The sequence below is a fragment of the Peromyscus leucopus genome, chromosome 8b, assembly GCF_004664715.2.
Source record: "Peromyscus leucopus breed LL Stock chromosome 8b, UCI_PerLeu_2.1, whole genome shotgun sequence".
NCBI classification, from domain to species: domain Eukaryota; kingdom Metazoa; phylum Chordata; class Mammalia; order Rodentia; family Cricetidae; genus Peromyscus; species Peromyscus leucopus.
In genome coordinates this window covers 42,073,697-42,089,711 of record NC_051086.1, presented here as the reverse complement: position 1 = coordinate 42,089,711, position 16,015 = coordinate 42,073,697, and the positions used below count along the sequence as shown (strand labels likewise).

Here is a 16,015-nt window from a genome sequence, read left to right as displayed (position 1 = left end):
TAGAAATCCAACAAAGAACTTCAGAGTCAAGTGCACCACACAGCAACAGGACTTCAGGGACACCAGCAGAGTCCTCTCACCCAGTAGCTTGGTATATGAATTCTTCTCAGCAGCCCATGGGACTTTCTCCAAACAAGATCAGATTTTAGGCCACGAAGCAAGTCTTAATAAATAGAGAAAAAGAAATAATTGTATAACCTTTTCCAATCAACATGGAATAAAACCAGAAACCAAAAAGAGAAACCATGCAAAGTTACGAGCACAGGACAGTGCACTTTGAGTGGTCACTGAGGAAGTCTGGGAGGAAATATGAGATTCCTAGAACTAAATGAATACTTGATCACAACTTTCAGAACTTCCAGGGAAGGCCGTTGGTTCTGAGGATAGTTCATAGATAGGAGCTCCTGCACTGAAATATCAGAGACTGGGCAAGCCACCGAACGTTGCCACTCACGCCCTTAACACAAGAACACGTGGAGCCCCAAACCAGCAGAATAACAGAAATAACAACGATCAGAGCTGAGAATAATGAAAGGGAGACAAAAATACAAATCAATGGGGCGAGAAATTGGTTCTTCCAAAAGATGAACGAAATTGACAAACCCTCAGCCAAACTAACAGAAAGAGAAAGAAGGGCTCAAATAAAAAACGAGAGGGAGAGGGAGTATGTTATAGTAGATACCACTGAATCTAAGATCATTAGGGCACATTTGGAAAGTTTCTATCCTAATAAATCAGAAAACTGTAAGAAATAGATTTATCTCTCAACATATATAACCTACCAATAGGCCTAAACAAAACAATAGGAATCAATGATCAGAAGTGGTAACCATTTCCCTGCCAAAAGCCCAAAGTCATACAGACTCACTGATGAACTCTACCAGGCCCTTAAAGAGCTACCTGGTTTGGCATAGTGGAACACACCTTTCATTCCAGCACTCAGGAGGCAGAGACAGGGGGATTTTTGTGAGTTTGGAACCAGCCTGGTCTATATAGCAAGTTCCAGGATAGCCAGAGCTACACACTGAGACCCTGTCTTAAAAAAGAAAATGAACTGACAAATAGGGGCTATAGAAATAGATGACCTGAGTTTGAATCCAGCACCCATGTTGGGTGGCTCATAAACACCTGTTAACTGCTGTTCCAAGGTATCTAACATGCCTCTCTTGTCTTCACAGGCACACACACACACACACACACACACACACACACACACACACACACACATAAATAAAATAAATCTTTTGAAAAAAAGAAAAAGAATTGACAAATGGGACTGTATCAAATAAATGTTTCCACACAACAAACACCACCACAAAATAAATGTTTCCACAAAACAACAGCACCAGGAGCCATCCTATAGAATGGGAGAAAAAAAAATCTTGCCAGCTATTCATCCTACAAAAGATTAATACCCGGGCTGGAGAGATGGCTCAGAGGTTAAGAGCACCGACTGCTCTGCCAGAGGTCCTGAGTTCAATTCCCAGCAACCACATGGTGGCTCACAACTATCTGTAATGAGATCTGGCACCCTCTTCTGTATACATAATAAATAAATAAATCTTTAAAAAAAAAAAAAAAAGAAGGGCTGGAGAGATGGCTCAGTGGTTAAGAGTACTGACTGCTCTTCCAAAGGTCCTGAGTTCAGTTCCCAGCAACCGCATGGTGGCTCACAACCACCTGTAATGAGATCTGGTGCCCTCTTCTGGTCTGCAGGGACACATGCAGGCAGAATACTGTATACATGATAAATAAATCTTAAAAAAAAAAAAAAGATTAATACCCAAAATATACAAAGAACTCAAGTATAAACACCAAAAGAGTGAAGAATATATTCAATAAAAGGGTAAATTAACGAAATAGACACCTTTCTAAAGAAAAAGTACAAATGGCTAATTGACACATGAAAAAAAGTTCAACTTCCTAGCCATTAGGAAAATGCAAATCAAAACTATGTTGAGATTCTGTCCCACCCTAGTTATAATGGCTCTCACCAAGAGAAAAAAAAAAGTCACGGTACTGAAAATGTACAGCAAAGAGTGGGAGATCCTTCCACACTGTGGATGAAAATGTACATTAGTGTAGCCATATTGAAATCAGTATGGAGTTCCTAAAATACTAAAACTACAGCTACTGCATCATCTAGCTACACTATTTCCGGGCAGACACTGAGAGGATTCAAGCTCAGCATACCATGTTTATGGTGTCACTATTTGCAGTAACAAGGTTATAGAGCCAGCCTCTGAGATAATGGATAAAGAACAGGTGATACAGATCCACAATGCAATTTTATTCAGCCACAAAGAAGAATTAAATTGTCCCATTTGCAGGAAAATGGATGGAACTGGAGCTCATCATGTTAAGCAAAATAAATCAGGCTCAGAAAGACAAACAGTGTGTGTTTCCTCTCATTTATAGACTCTTGAGGGGGGAAAGACATGAAATAAGGATGGGGTTACTAAGGAAGAGGGAAAGAATTTGGAGAAAGAGAGGATAAAATGGGTGTCTGTTTTAGTCTGTGTTCTATTGCTGTGAAGAGACACCATGATGAAGGCCACTCTTATAAGAGAAAGCATTTAATTGGGGGCTTGCTTACAGTTTTAGTCCATTACCATCATGGTGTGGAGTGTGGTGGCACTCAGGCAGATGCTGGAGCAGTAGTTAAGAACTACATCCTGATCCCTAGGCAGAGAGAGATTCTGGGTGTGGCATGCATGGGCTTTTAAAACCTCAAAGCCCACCCTCAGTGGTAAATCCTCCAACAAGGCCGCACCCCCTAATCCTCCTAATCCTTTCAAACAGGGCCACTCCCTGGTGACTAAGCATTCAGATATATGAGCCTGTGGGGGCAATTCGTATTCAAACCTCCACAGTGTCCTAGTTTGCCTTCTCTGGGACTGCGATAAACACCATGACCAAAAGCAAGTTGGAGAGGAAAGGGTCTGTTCATCTTTTCAGCTTACAGTCCATCATGAAGTAAAGTCAGAACAGAAACTTGAGGCAGGAATACAGATGCAGGAACTGAAGCAGGGGCCATGGAGGATCACTGCTTACTGGCTTTCCCTCCATGCTCCCATTCTTAGACCTCCCAGAACCACTCGCCCAGGTGGCTGGCCCCTCTCACATCCATCATTAGTCAAGAAGATGCCCCCATAGACTTGTCGTAGGCCAATCTGATGGAGGCATTTTCTCAAGTGCAGTTGCCTCTTCCCAGATGACCATAGTTTGTGTCAAGAAATTAACCAGCACAGAGTTAATAGTGGGGAAAATATGATTAAAAGACATCATGTGCATGCTTGGCAATGTCACTATGCAAACCCACTACTTTATATAATTAATAAGCACTAATCGAACGAAACAAAGGCTGGGAGTGTGGATCAGTGGTAGAGTACTTGCCTAGCATGTACAAGGTTCTAATTTCAACCCTCAGCACCACAAAAATGTACACATAAAATTTACCGTCATGACCACTTTTCAGTGCATAATTGAATGGTATTAATACATTCATAAGTTTGCACAAACACCAAGGCTGCCTGACCCCTCCTCCCATCTGTAAAATGAAAATATACCCACCCAACAGCAACTACCAGTGTCCCAGCAATCACCATTCTACTCTGTATCTATAATTTTGACTCAAATAAGTAAATCAATCAAACACAGTGAAGAGTAGAAGGACAAAGAGCAAAAAGTGAAATGAAAATAGGAAAGTTAAGCAGCTGGGGGTGGTAGTGTGTGACTGCGATCTCAGCACGTGGAAGGCAGAGGCAGAGGGTCATTGGAGCCAGCCTCAGTGGCCAGCCAGGCCAGATGAGACCCCCATCTCAAACAATCAGAAACTGGAGGAAAAAGAAAAACATTGTGCTTTACTGAAACAAAGAGGAAGAGAAGGAGGAGAAAGGGTGGGGAAGAGGAGAAGGAGAAGTGAGAAAGGGAAGGAGGGAGAGGGAGAAGAAAGGAGCAGGAAGGGGAGTGGGGGAGGAGGAGAAAATGCAGAGAACATTAAAGCGCCCTCACGCTTTTTTCCGAGTATCCCCTTTTTTATTCCTACTGTGAGTAACTTCTTTGGACTTGCTCTCTACTTCATAGATTCTCCCTTTAGCTGTGTCTAAGCTCTTGCTAATGCCATTCAGTCAGCTCTGAATTTGAGGTTTCAGGTTTTTAATTTCTAGAAGTTCCATGGTGGTTCTTAAAAAAAAAATCTTAAATGTATACTGTCCAGTTGTTGAGAAAATAGAAACTTAGAGGCTCAGCTCAGATTCTTCTCCCTGACTTTAGCACAACAAACCATGTGCTTTATGGTCTCCGGCTGCCAATTCAGGTGTCTGAATTTCTTCCATCTGTTTTGGGCTGCTTCTCAGTCATCATATCTACTCTCAGGTTTCTTCCATCTTTGCTCCTGGGCTGGAGAAGTATCTAAATGTTATTTGCAGAAATAAGCAACAGCGAGGATAATGTTTTCACTGTCCCACAAAGATTGTGTTTACATTTGCTGGACACACAGATACCCCAGCCACCTGCACTTACACTGAGCTTGAGGGCTTTAGAACTTGACACTTCCTGAGTTTAGGGCCTGAGCCGCCCAGATGATTCTAAGCTGGGCTGCTGGCCATCAGAAGGCTGACTTGCCTCTGCCCATCCCCTCACCCTTCGGGTGCACCCCTCTTTGTTTTCAGTCAAAAGAAGGTGTGGTTGAGTATGATCCACACCCTTGATGGGTCCTGGACTCCTATTTGTTTCCTTAACCCAGAAAGATGCCAAAAATGACAGAGTCCCTTCCTGGCCCTTCCTGAAAGGGCGGGTTAGCCTGGGTGCCAGGATCTCCTCGCTAGCCTAGCTTACTCTGGAGAGTCATCACCATGCTTTAGATATTTCCTGCTTCTATGGAGATGGCATTTGTGTTCTGTGGTGAGTTTTTCCTTGTCCTTATTAGGAGGGCTGGTCTCTGCTGCATTGCTCACCATCACTGGAAACTTGTCTGCATTTTAATCTAAAGTTTTAAAGGACTTTCCATGGTCACTTAAGTTCAGTTCTGTATAAAGGGTGTGGTGAGATCTTATTTTTTCCTCTCTGCAGATCCTGTGTCCACTAGAATTCCCACTGACAGTCCATGCCTCTTGAGTCATGTGTCAAAGCTCTGTATCTATAAAGCTCTAAGTCTGGGATTCATTTTTGCAATAGCCTAAAGCTTGCCTCCTTCCCCTTCAGCGGTGGGAATCTTGACTCCAAAGAGAGTGATATCATTCAGAAGTGGGGCCCTTGGGATGTTGTGGTGGGCGGGGCTCATGAACGAGGGTAGTGTCCTTACAAAAGGGGCTCCACCAGTTCTCTCGTCCTTGCATTTTGTGAGGGCAGGGCCAGCAGATGCCAGTCTGTAAACCAAGAGGAGTCTGGCAGATGCAATGCTGGCCCTCTCATGGCAGACCCCCAGCCCCAGAACTGCAAAGACTACCTTCTGTTTTCACAAGCCATCACGCCTATGGAGTGTGGGGTTTGTTTCATTTTAATGTTTTTTTCTTTAGGTTTATGGATGTTTTGCCTACATGGATGCCTGTGCACCATCCGTGGTTAGGTGCTTGAGGAGGCCAGAAGACAGCATTGGATCCCCAGAACTGGAGCTGCAGATGGTTGTGAGTCACAACTCGGGTTCTGAGAATTGAACCCAGGTCCCCTGGAAGAGCAGCATTAGGTCTTTATTTGATTGTTTGTTTGTTTGTTTGTTTGTTTTTTTTTTTTTTGGTTTTTTCGAGACAGGGTTTCTCTGTGTAGCTTTGCGCCTTTCCTGGAGCTCACTTGGTAGCCCAGGCTGGCCTCGAACTCACAGAGATCCGCCTGGCTCTGCCTCCCGAGTGCTGGGATTAAAGGCGTGCGCCACCAACGCCCGGCACTGTTTGGTTTATTTTTATTTGTTTGTTTTATTTATTTATTTTTTGAAATAGGGTTTCTTTGCGTAGCTTTGACTGTCCTGGAACTTGCTCTGTAGACCAGGCTGGCCTTGAACCCACAGAGATCTGCCTGTCTCTGCCTCCGAAGTGCTGGGATTAAAGGCGTGCGCCACCACCTCACAGCTGTAGCATTAGATCTTAATACGGAACCATCTCTAGCCCTGGAGTTTTGTTTTTAACAGCCTGAATTGATGAAGACAATTCCATTCTCTTACTCCCCCACTCTCTGTTAATTTTTGTTCTAGGCTATATCTTACTGATATTTTAATTACCACAGCCTTATTCTTTTTGTTTAGCTTCCGTGATCTAGTGTGATTAGAAACAGCTGTACTTATGACATCAACCTTCATATCCAAGTGCACAGGATGGCTCCATCCCTCTGACTTTGACATCTCTCATAAAGTTTTGTAATTTTTCTCAGCCTTTATTACATAGCCTTATAGGATCCTCTCTTTAAATATATATATATATATATATTTTTTAATTATGATGTATGACTGCAGGCCAGAAGAGGCATCAGAGTCAGATGGTTGTGAGCTCTCTCAGGACCTCTGGAAGAGCAGTCAGTGCTGAGCCATGGATCCATGTGCACATGAGTGCAGGTGCCCTCTAAGGCCATAGGTGACAGACAGATCCCTGGATCTGTCTGGAGTTACAGGTGGTTATGAACTGTCCAGTGTGGGTGCTGGGAATTAAATCCTGGTCCTCTACAAGAGCAATACAAATACAGCCTTTTAACCACTGAACCATCTCGCCAGCCCCAAATATAATTTTTTGTTTCTTTTCTTTTGTTTTAAGACAGGGTCTCATTATGCAGCCCTGGCCTTGAACTCACCTGCTTCCCCAGTGCTGGGATTAAAGGCATGCACCACCATGACCAGCTGGAATCCTCCCTTGAGAGGGAAAGGACTGTAGGAACTTGTCAAAATTTGAAGAAGGAGTAGGTTTTACTATATATAAACAAAGATTTAATTTCTTAAAAAATAGGTTTTGATAGCAGATGGTGCATGTGTAAAGAGTAATAATTTGACAGATCTGAGTCTGCCATGGAGAGAGCGAAAAGCACTGGGGTGTGTAACACAGAATGCTCACACAGAACCTGTATATCCAGGTCTGACCACGGTGCGTGTGTGCTGGGGGTGGGGTTTCACGGGTCCATCCTACATGCTGTCAGTTGATAGGTCCCTTCATCTGCTGAGGACGGTTACCCGCTGAGGACATCATCAAATATACAGGCCAAGGTACTGTTGCCTGTACCTGAGGTGAGGTCAGGCATCCTGAACTGCTGGCGGTCTTCAATGTCAGCCTCCACAGGCTCAGACTCTCTGTCTACATCCACCTCTCACTAGCTCAAAGTCACCTGCTGGGGGCGCCACCAACGCATCCAGAACCTAGTCGTCACGTGTCCAGCTTGTGGCCTCACGGGGAGGAGGGGCAATGTCACATTTCCTAGTCGGCTGCCCCACCCTCGCCTGCTGGGCTGCGCCTGCGGCTTCATGGCCGCCCCCACTTCCGGCCCAGGCCCCTTGGGATCGCTGCTGCTTCTACTCCTGCTGGCTACCCCAACTTGGGTCGCATCGATCAGTCACCCACACGCTAAAAGCCAGGAAAATTCATTGAGCAGTGATGTGGGTAGGTCCCCATCCCAGAGTCTGGGTGGTGGTCCTTTCTCCCCGGGTGGAACCTGGGCCCAAAGACCCGGCCTGGCCCCTCCCCACTCACCTACACGTTATCCCCTCCCCCATCCGTGGCCCGCCCCTCCCGTGGTGTGGCCTTGGCGCCCACTCTGCATTTGTTCCTCTCCTCAGCCTGTGGACAGCCAGTTCTGCAGGGCAAGATCGTGGGTGGAATGCCAGCCCCCTTGCAGAAATGGCCGTGGCAGGTCAGCCTGCATTACTCTGGCCTACACGTCTGCGGTGGCTCCATCCTCAATGCCTACTGGGTGCTGACAGCAGCGCACTGCTTTAACAGGTGAGAGGTGCTGGAGCTTTTAGGGGTGACAGCGCAGAGACACAGGGAAAGAGAAGCCTGGACCTTGTGTCCGGGGCGTGGACGGCTACATCAAGCCCTATCCACCATGGCTGATACACTCATTCCCCTGACCCCAAGCTCCGAGCTGCTTCCCATGGACAAGCATAGATGTATCCACCCTGGCTAGTGACAAGGCCAGTACCTAGGCCTGTCCTCTTCAGCATAGCCCTTCTCCACAGACTAGGCTACATCCTTACATCCCTGGGACTCTGGTCCCCATTTACTGACCCCACCCCAGGTTTACCCTCATCCAGCAAGGTCCCCCACACCAGAGGCAGCGTTCTCCACAGTGAGCACAGAGCTTTCTCTGGGCAGATGTCCCTGTTTCCTGAGCCTCATCCGGTCAGGCCCACAGCTGTGGTGTATAGGGGCTCATCAGTTTTTCAGGAAGAGGCAAGAGAGGGCCTCACGTGTGTGGCTATCTGGCTCTAATAGGCACAAACACCTAATGGTCCCCAAGCCTCCATCAGCCCAAGTCAGGACCTCTTTGAGGTCAGACAGTCAGATTGATCTGCACTGGGCTGCAGGCAGGCCCAGGCTTTTCAATCTGGCAGCAGCCCATCGGTGGGCTGATGATACAGTGGGGCTGCAGGCAGTTGGCCTCTATCCTGGTCGGCAGGGAGAAGAGGATTGAGACCTTTGATGTGTACGTGGGCATCAGCAACCTCGACATGGCCACCAGATACACGCAGTGGTTTGAGCTTAACCAGGTGATCAGGCACCCCACGCATGCGCTGTTTCACCCTGCTGGAGGGGACGTGGCGCTCGTGCAGTTGAAGAGCCCCATCGTCTTCTCCGATGCCGTGCTCCCAATTTGCTTGCCACCTTCCAACCTGAACCTCAGCAATTTGTCTTGCTGGACTACCGGATGGGGACTGGCTACCCAGGAAGGTATGAGCTAAGCAGGGTCTCCTAGAAGTCGAGCATAGACTGGGTGTCCCTGACATCAGGGAAGGCGTGGAGGAGAACGACTTGAATCAAAAGATGCAGACTCTAAGGAAATAATCCGCTGCACATAAAAAAAAAAAAAAAAAAAAAAAAAAAACAGCTACCAGAGATGGAAATTCCGTGATGGGGTTTATGGCAGACTTGGGGGAGAATCAGTGACCTCAGAGATAGATAAGTAGAAATTATCTGTACTGAAACAGCAGCAACAAAATATGTGTGAAAGGGGAGCAGAATGATATGAAAAAGAAACTCCCAGGAGTGTGTGAACTGGTCTTCCCTCTGTGGATGGGGCTTCCTTGGGGGTGGTGCTTCCCTGGGTGGGCCAGGCCTCTCTCTTGGTGTTGGGTGGCTCTTGTACGTGGATAGGACTCCTCTTGGGGTGGGGAGTCCTTTCTGATTTGTCCTCTATTGACCAAGAACCCAAGACTATCTCTGGCTCCTGTCCTCCAGGAGCTAAGACTTTGCCGGACTCAGACAGGCACCCTCACCTGGCAGCTCCTTTCCCTTCTCCTCACAGGTGACAGTGTGAAACAGCTACAGGAAATCCAGTTACCACTGATCCCCAAGCTCCAGTGCCAGCTGCTCTATGGATTTACATCTTACTTCCTGCCAGAAATGTTCTGTGCTGGGGACATCAAGAATGTGAAGAATGTGTGTGAGGTATGTCTCTTCTGGATCCGAGCTGGGCTCTGGTGTAGGTAGGGGGACTGTTGGGGTGGCTGTATCCAGGCAGACAGTGTGTGACCACCACACACACTCACACACTTGTGTCAGACCTCCGTGCTGAGGCTCTGGGCTCTGTAACAGCCAGAGAGGGGACTATATGTGTGGGTTTTTTTGGGGGGGGGGCGGGGGGTCGCGAGCCACTCACTCTGCACCTGAGGGCCATACCTGGACTAGTAGATCACAGAAAGCCTCTCTTCCTTCACAGGGTGACTCCGGCGGCCCACTGGTATGTAAGCTGAACCAGACCTGGCTGCAGATTGGAATAGTGAGCTGGGGCCGCGGATGCATCCAGCCCCTGTACCCAGGGGTGTATGCCAATGTCTCCTACTTTTTGAATTGGATCCGTTATCATGTGGAGAACACACCCACTCCTCCTCAGCTGCATCCCTCCTTCTCTTCATCCCCAAGAGCCATCCTTAGCATTTTTGTGAACATGCTGGCTAGCCTGTTGGTGTTGTGAGGACGGAGACACCCACCCGCTGGGGCGGCCTCGTACCCTGTTCCTATCCTCTGAAGCTCTCCAACCCTCCCCCAGGCACCTTGTGCCCTGAAACCAGGACACTTGTCCCAGACTCTTAAGTCTGTAAAAGGCTGAGCAAAAGAAATGGAGAGGGTCAGAGATGGACCAGGAGGGAGAGTTGAGGGACAGCTGGGGTGAGCCAAGAGCTTGGGCTCTACCCAGTCAAACTTATTAAACATTTGTGAAACAAGTGCCTCAGAACTGCTAACCTCGCCTTCCTCTCCAGCCTCATTACAGACCCTTCACTGTGCAATGGGTAGGAGTCCACACATAGAAAGTAGGCCGCTCAGACACTATCAGGCAGTCTCCCACCGTGTGAAAAGAGAGGGGCTGGAGAGATGGCTCAGTGGTTAAGAGCATGGGGCTGCTCTTGTAGACGACCCAGGTTCAATTCCCAGCATTCCCATGGCAGCTCCACAACCGTCTGTAACTCCAGTTTCAGGGATCCAGTGCCCATTTCTGGCCTCCACAGGCACCAGACCCAAGGCACGCGTGAGTTACACAGATATACATGTGGATGAAACATCCATACACATAAAATATCATGAAGTTTAGGGGAGTGGGGAGAGAAAGGTACAAAACAAACTGAGCTTTTCTAGACATGGACCTGGACAGACCTGTGGGCACAGCCCATGGAAGAGGATTTAGTTGATTGCGTTTAAAGATTGTCAAAAAAGAGTTTTGGAACATGGAAATATCCTAAGTGGAAAAGCAGAAAATATGAGCTGAGAATGAGCGGATACAGGGAAGAGGCCAAAAGGCAATGTATAGAAATGAATGAGCAGAAAGCCCCACAGTACCAAGTCTGATGTCTGCAGGACCTGGGCCCCCAGATTCTGTCAGCCTCAGATAGAAAATATCCCCCCGAATTTCATCTCTGCTGAACGTGGACAGACTCCCCAAGCAATGCAGCTTCACAATGATTGGCATAGCAGCTCCACCGTGTCAGGGGTTCTAAGTCACCTAGAGATGGTTTGTAAACATGGAGGAACGATAGTGGTATATGCCTGTAAGTCTGGCACTCGGGATGCTGAAACAGGAGGGTGATAAGCTTGAGGCCAGCCTGGCCTACATAGAAAGACCCTGTCTAAAGTGGAAAGGTACTTGTAGGTTCTACGGAAAGCACATTCTTTTACGAGTATGTGGCAGAGTTCTGCTACCGACCCTGCAGAGATGCCAAGCAACCACTGACTTTCAAAATGTGGCTTTTTATTTGTTTGTTTTGAGGGACAGGGTTTCTCTGTGTAACAGCTCTGGCTGTCCTTGAACTTGCTTTGTAGACCAGGCTGGCCTTGAACTCACAAAGATCTGCCTGCTTCTGTCTCCTGAGTGCTGGGGTTAAAAGCATACCCCACCACCTCATAGCAAAATGTTGCTTTTTGGAGAAAAAAAAAAAAAAGTCAAAAAGTAGGAGGAGAGCAATTATTAACTTAAGATAGAACCTGAAAACCAAAGTCCACAAAAGAAAAGACGTGGAGAATACCTGCTGAAATAGAGGATGTGTAAGAGCTCAAAGAAGGTATTATATGTAATTCTATGCAAATAAATAATAAAAATGTACTTTTATTTAAAAAAAAAAAAACTAGCCCCAGCAGAGAAAGAAGGTTAAAACAGACCAGATTCCATAAACAAATGGAGATGTTTTAGAAAGTGACACCTACCCCCGCTTAGTAGAAGTCCCTGGGGACAGATTTGCTTAGGAGATGTCCTAACCTTCAGTACGGAGATGGTCCAGCACTGCTTGGACTGCTGGGAGCTCAGGTAAGAGCAGCATCCCACTTGCTGCCAGGAGCAGCTTTGGATGAAGATGCACGAACATAACCCAGTGTACAGACAAAAACTCTAACGAGGGGCAGGTGAGATGGTTCCGTGTGGAAAGGTGCTTGCCACCAAGCCTAAAGACCTGAGTTCAATCCCAGGGACCTTCAGGGTGGAGCCAACTGACTCCCACAAAGTCTCCTTTAACCTCTACGTGTGCCATTTAGCACAGGAGCGCGCGCACACACACACATACACACACACACACACACACACACACACACACACACACAAGTAAACAATAAATGTAATGAAAAATAAATAAAACCCTACGGCAAGATTAACAAATAGACCCCTACTTTACTTTTCAAAACAGTGCGCTACAATCAAATAGGACCTAATCTATCATGTGAGATTGATTAAATGTTAGGCTGGGCACTGGTAGCACATGCCTTTAATTCCAGCACTCAGGAGGCTGAGGCAGGAGGATCTATGTGAGTTCAAGGCCAGCCTGGTCTACAGAGCTAGTTCTAGGACAGCCAGGGCTACACAGAGAAACCCTGTCTTGCAAAAAAAAAAAAAAAGTTAGGAAACACATACACATAGCTAAAATTCACCATATCAATTGTTCTGCTGTGGAGACTTCCAGTGAGAAAGCTTTTGACAAATTCAAAAGCCATTTCCAGTTTTAAAGCCAGGCAGGATTATATGGATAGGAAGATGTGTGCTTGGATCCCTCAGTCTCAACCTGGCAGAGTGGCATTAGACACACCCTAAGGCCCGAAATACAGGGAGGCTGGAGCGTCCCCACTCTGCTCCCAAGTCTGTCACCACAGCCACACAGAGGACTCATCCCAGGAAACAGAAGGAACGGTTTGAGTCATCCTTTGTAGGAAAGTGAGAGTTTACCATGGGCACCAGCCACTTGTGAAGAGAAACACTTCAGAAGTGGCTGTGCCTCGGTAGGAAGCACAGGCTGGCAGGGAAGACTAGAACAAGACTCCACGCCTGGAGTCCTAGCCAGCACGTGGAAACAGAGAGGAATCTCTTAAACGCTGCTACAGATGGAGTGTCTCACAAAGAATATGTGTTTCTTTGGCTCACAGTCTAGAGCATGGTGTTAGTACCATACCGTGGTGGATGACACCCTATCACGGCACAGCAGCATTCCAGACAGTGCTGCCCACCAGTCACCCCCTCCTTAACCCACAAATCTAGAAGTTCACGAGTGATTAATCCACCATGAGACCTGTTCCTCAGCATCCAGGCACCTCTACATGTAACTGACATATGGCTTAGGAATTCACTGTCTGATACCTGGGTATGGAGGTCGGTCATAGCTAAGCCCCAGCACCCCTAAAACAGCAAAGAATCAAAGAAAAAGTAGACTTGAGGCTATGGGTGTAGATGCCTATATACTTGCCTAACATGTATGAAGCCTAGGGCTGGATCCCCAGCACCATATAAACCAGGTGTGTTGCCATACACCTCAGTACTTGGAAGATGGAGACAGAAGGGTCAGGAGTTCAAGGTCACCTGTGGCTTAAATTTTTTTGACACAGGTATTGTCTCAAAAAAAAAAAAAAAAAAAATGTAGGTTCTGCCGGGCAGTGGTGGCACGCACCTTTAATTCCAGCACTTGGGAGGCAGACAGGCGAATCTCTGTGAGTTCAAGGCCAGCCTGGGCTACAGAGCGAGTTCCAGGACAGGCTCCAAAAGCAAAACAGAGAAACCCTGTCTCGAAAAAAAAAAAAAAAAATGTAGGTTTTAGGTCGCTCCCTAACGCCGGCACCACCTCTCTCTTGCAGAGCTCCGGCTGAAGGAGAAGGGGGGTAAGTAAGGAGGTGCCCATACCATGGCTTGTACAAAGCAGACTGCCCGCGAATCCACCGGTGGTAAAGCACCCAGGAAACAACTGGCTACTAAAGCCGCTCGCAAGAGTGCGCCCTCTACTGGAGGGGTGAAGAAACCTCATCGTTACAGGCCTGGTACTGTGGCACTCGGTGAAATCAGACGTTATCAGAAGTCCACTGAACTTCCGATTCGCAAGCTCCCCTTCCAGCGTCTGGTGCGAGAAATTGCTCAGGACTTCACAACAGATCTGCGCTCCCAGAGAGCAGCTATTGGTGCTTTGCAGGAGGCAAGTGAGGCCTATCTGGTTGGCCTTTTTGAAGATACCAACCTGTGTGCTATCCATGCCAAACGTGTAACAATTATGCCAAAAGATATCCAGCTAGCACGCTGCATACGTGGAGAACGTGCTTAAGAGTCCACTATGAGGGGAAACATTTCATTCTCAAAATTTTTTTTTCCTCTTCTTCCTGTTATCAGTAGTTCTGAATGTTAGATATTTTTTCCCATGGGGTCAAAAGGTACCTAAGTATATGATTGTGAGTGGAAAAATAGGGGACAGAAATAAGGCATTGGCAGTTTTTCCATTTTCATGGAATTTTTTAATATAAATGCAAGATGTAAAGCATTAATGCAAGCAAAATGTTTCAGTGAACACATTTCAACAGTTCAACCATATAATAATTATAAATAAACCTGTTAAAATTTTCTGGAAAAAAAATGTAGGTTTTAATAGATGATAATATAGTTTATATTCTCAGCTAGGGTAACATGAAGTAAAGTGGGATTTCTTTTGTGTTTTTGGACCTAGACAAGTTGATTTCAATGCTTACATCAAATCACAAGTAAGCAAATGTGCTCAAAATAAATTCAACGTGAAAGCCAGTGACATAGGTCTATCGTAGTGGTGCAGTGGTAGGCACACACACCCTGCAATCAACAAGCCACAAAAGGTGGATAATTCATGTCTGTCCAAAAACAGACCAAAGCCTGAGTGGATAGAGCCTGGAGCGCAGTACTTCAGTGTGTAAATAAAAGTGAGCACGGGCCAGGCAGTGGTGGCGCACGCCTGTAATCCCAGTACTCAGGAGGCAGAGGCAGGTGGATCTCTGTGAGTTCAAGGCCAGCCTGGTCTACAGAGCTAGTCCAGGACAGGCTCCAAAGCTACAGAGAAACCCTGTCTTGACAAAGTCCTCCCCCCCCAAAAAAAAAGTGAGCATGGTGGTATAAGCTTGTACTCCCATCACTCGGAAGGCTGAGGCAGAAGGATCATGAGTTTGAGGTAAGTTTGGGTTATATTATAATATCCTTTAAGAGAAAACAAAAATCATAAATACTGTAAAAGGTTTCAGAAAATTGCCACATGCCAGGTAGTCACACTGGAAAGATAAGAAATAACTAGGGTGGCTGGCTTCTGTTGTCCTAGGTCTCACATCCTGGCATAAAACTGCAAGGAGGTTTCATGGTGGTCTCAGCGGTGTTCACATCATTTCAGTCTATAAAATTTACATCCATTCTGGCAGCGATTGTTTAAGACCAACCGAGAGCACATGGGTTTCTTTTCCCAGCCTGTCCTTCAAAATTCAGGTCCAGCAGGAACCACACAGGTTCCAACTCAGGAGAGGGACTATGGGAGTGTTCAGCAGTCACACTGAGAGCCTGCCCAGTATGGTGCTGACCATGTAGTGTGTGCAGGGTGGACACTCCCCCACCCCCCCATGTCTGGATGTAATGACAGAGCCAGAGCTCTTTCCAGTCCTTGTATGTACCAGGCCTCTCCAGGAGATGAAGGGCTGAGGCAGATGCATGCTCTAAGCAATCCAATTAGGACTCTGCTGTCATCCCTAAGTTCGTAGTTTCTACTGAAACCACACACAGAGTTTCTGCAGTCATTCATACCGGCTTGCCTGAAATGGTAATATTTAAGGGGCAAAGAGGGTTCCCACACCAAGTCTGTGACCATCATGTAGGATAATGGAGGGAATGTTTAAAATGCGTATTACGAGCAATCATTTTGGTGTATGTGTGTGCACGTGTACGTGTTTGTGAGGAGGTGTTCGTATGCGCACATGCATGTGCAGGCACAAGACAACCTCAAGTGTCACACCACGGGAACTAAACCCTTTGTCCTTTTGCTTTTGTTCGTTAGTTTTTAATGCGTATGAGTGTGTTGTCTGCATGTATGTGTGTGCACCACTGTGCATGCCTCGTGACTGCAGAGGCCAGAAGAGGGCGTCAG

At 46.8% G+C, this 16,015-nt stretch overlaps 2 protein-coding genes across 2 annotated transcripts; both read left to right on the top strand.

The window, feature by feature from the left end:
- The first annotated feature begins 6,764 nt into the window (after positions 1–6,764).
- Prss38 (serine protease 38) lies at positions 6,765–10,323 on the top strand. Its single transcript, XM_028857181.2, has 5 exons — positions 6,765–7,574; positions 7,751–7,913; positions 8,593–8,864; positions 9,439–9,581; positions 9,853–10,323. The coding sequence occupies exons 1-5, from the start codon at positions 7,439–7,441 to the stop codon at positions 10,105–10,107; spliced, it is 969 nt and encodes a 322-aa protein (XP_028713014.2). The 5' UTR covers positions 6,765–7,438; the 3' UTR covers positions 10,108–10,323.
- Positions 10,324–13,751: 3,428 nt separating this feature from the next.
- LOC114682996 (histone H3.3A-like) lies at positions 13,752–14,283 on the top strand. Its single transcript, XM_028857151.2, has one exon. The coding sequence runs from the start codon at positions 13,781–13,783 to the stop codon at positions 14,189–14,191; it is 411 nt and encodes a 136-aa protein (XP_028712984.1). The 5' UTR covers positions 13,752–13,780; the 3' UTR covers positions 14,192–14,283.
- The last annotated feature ends 1,732 nt before the right edge of the window (positions 14,284–16,015 follow it).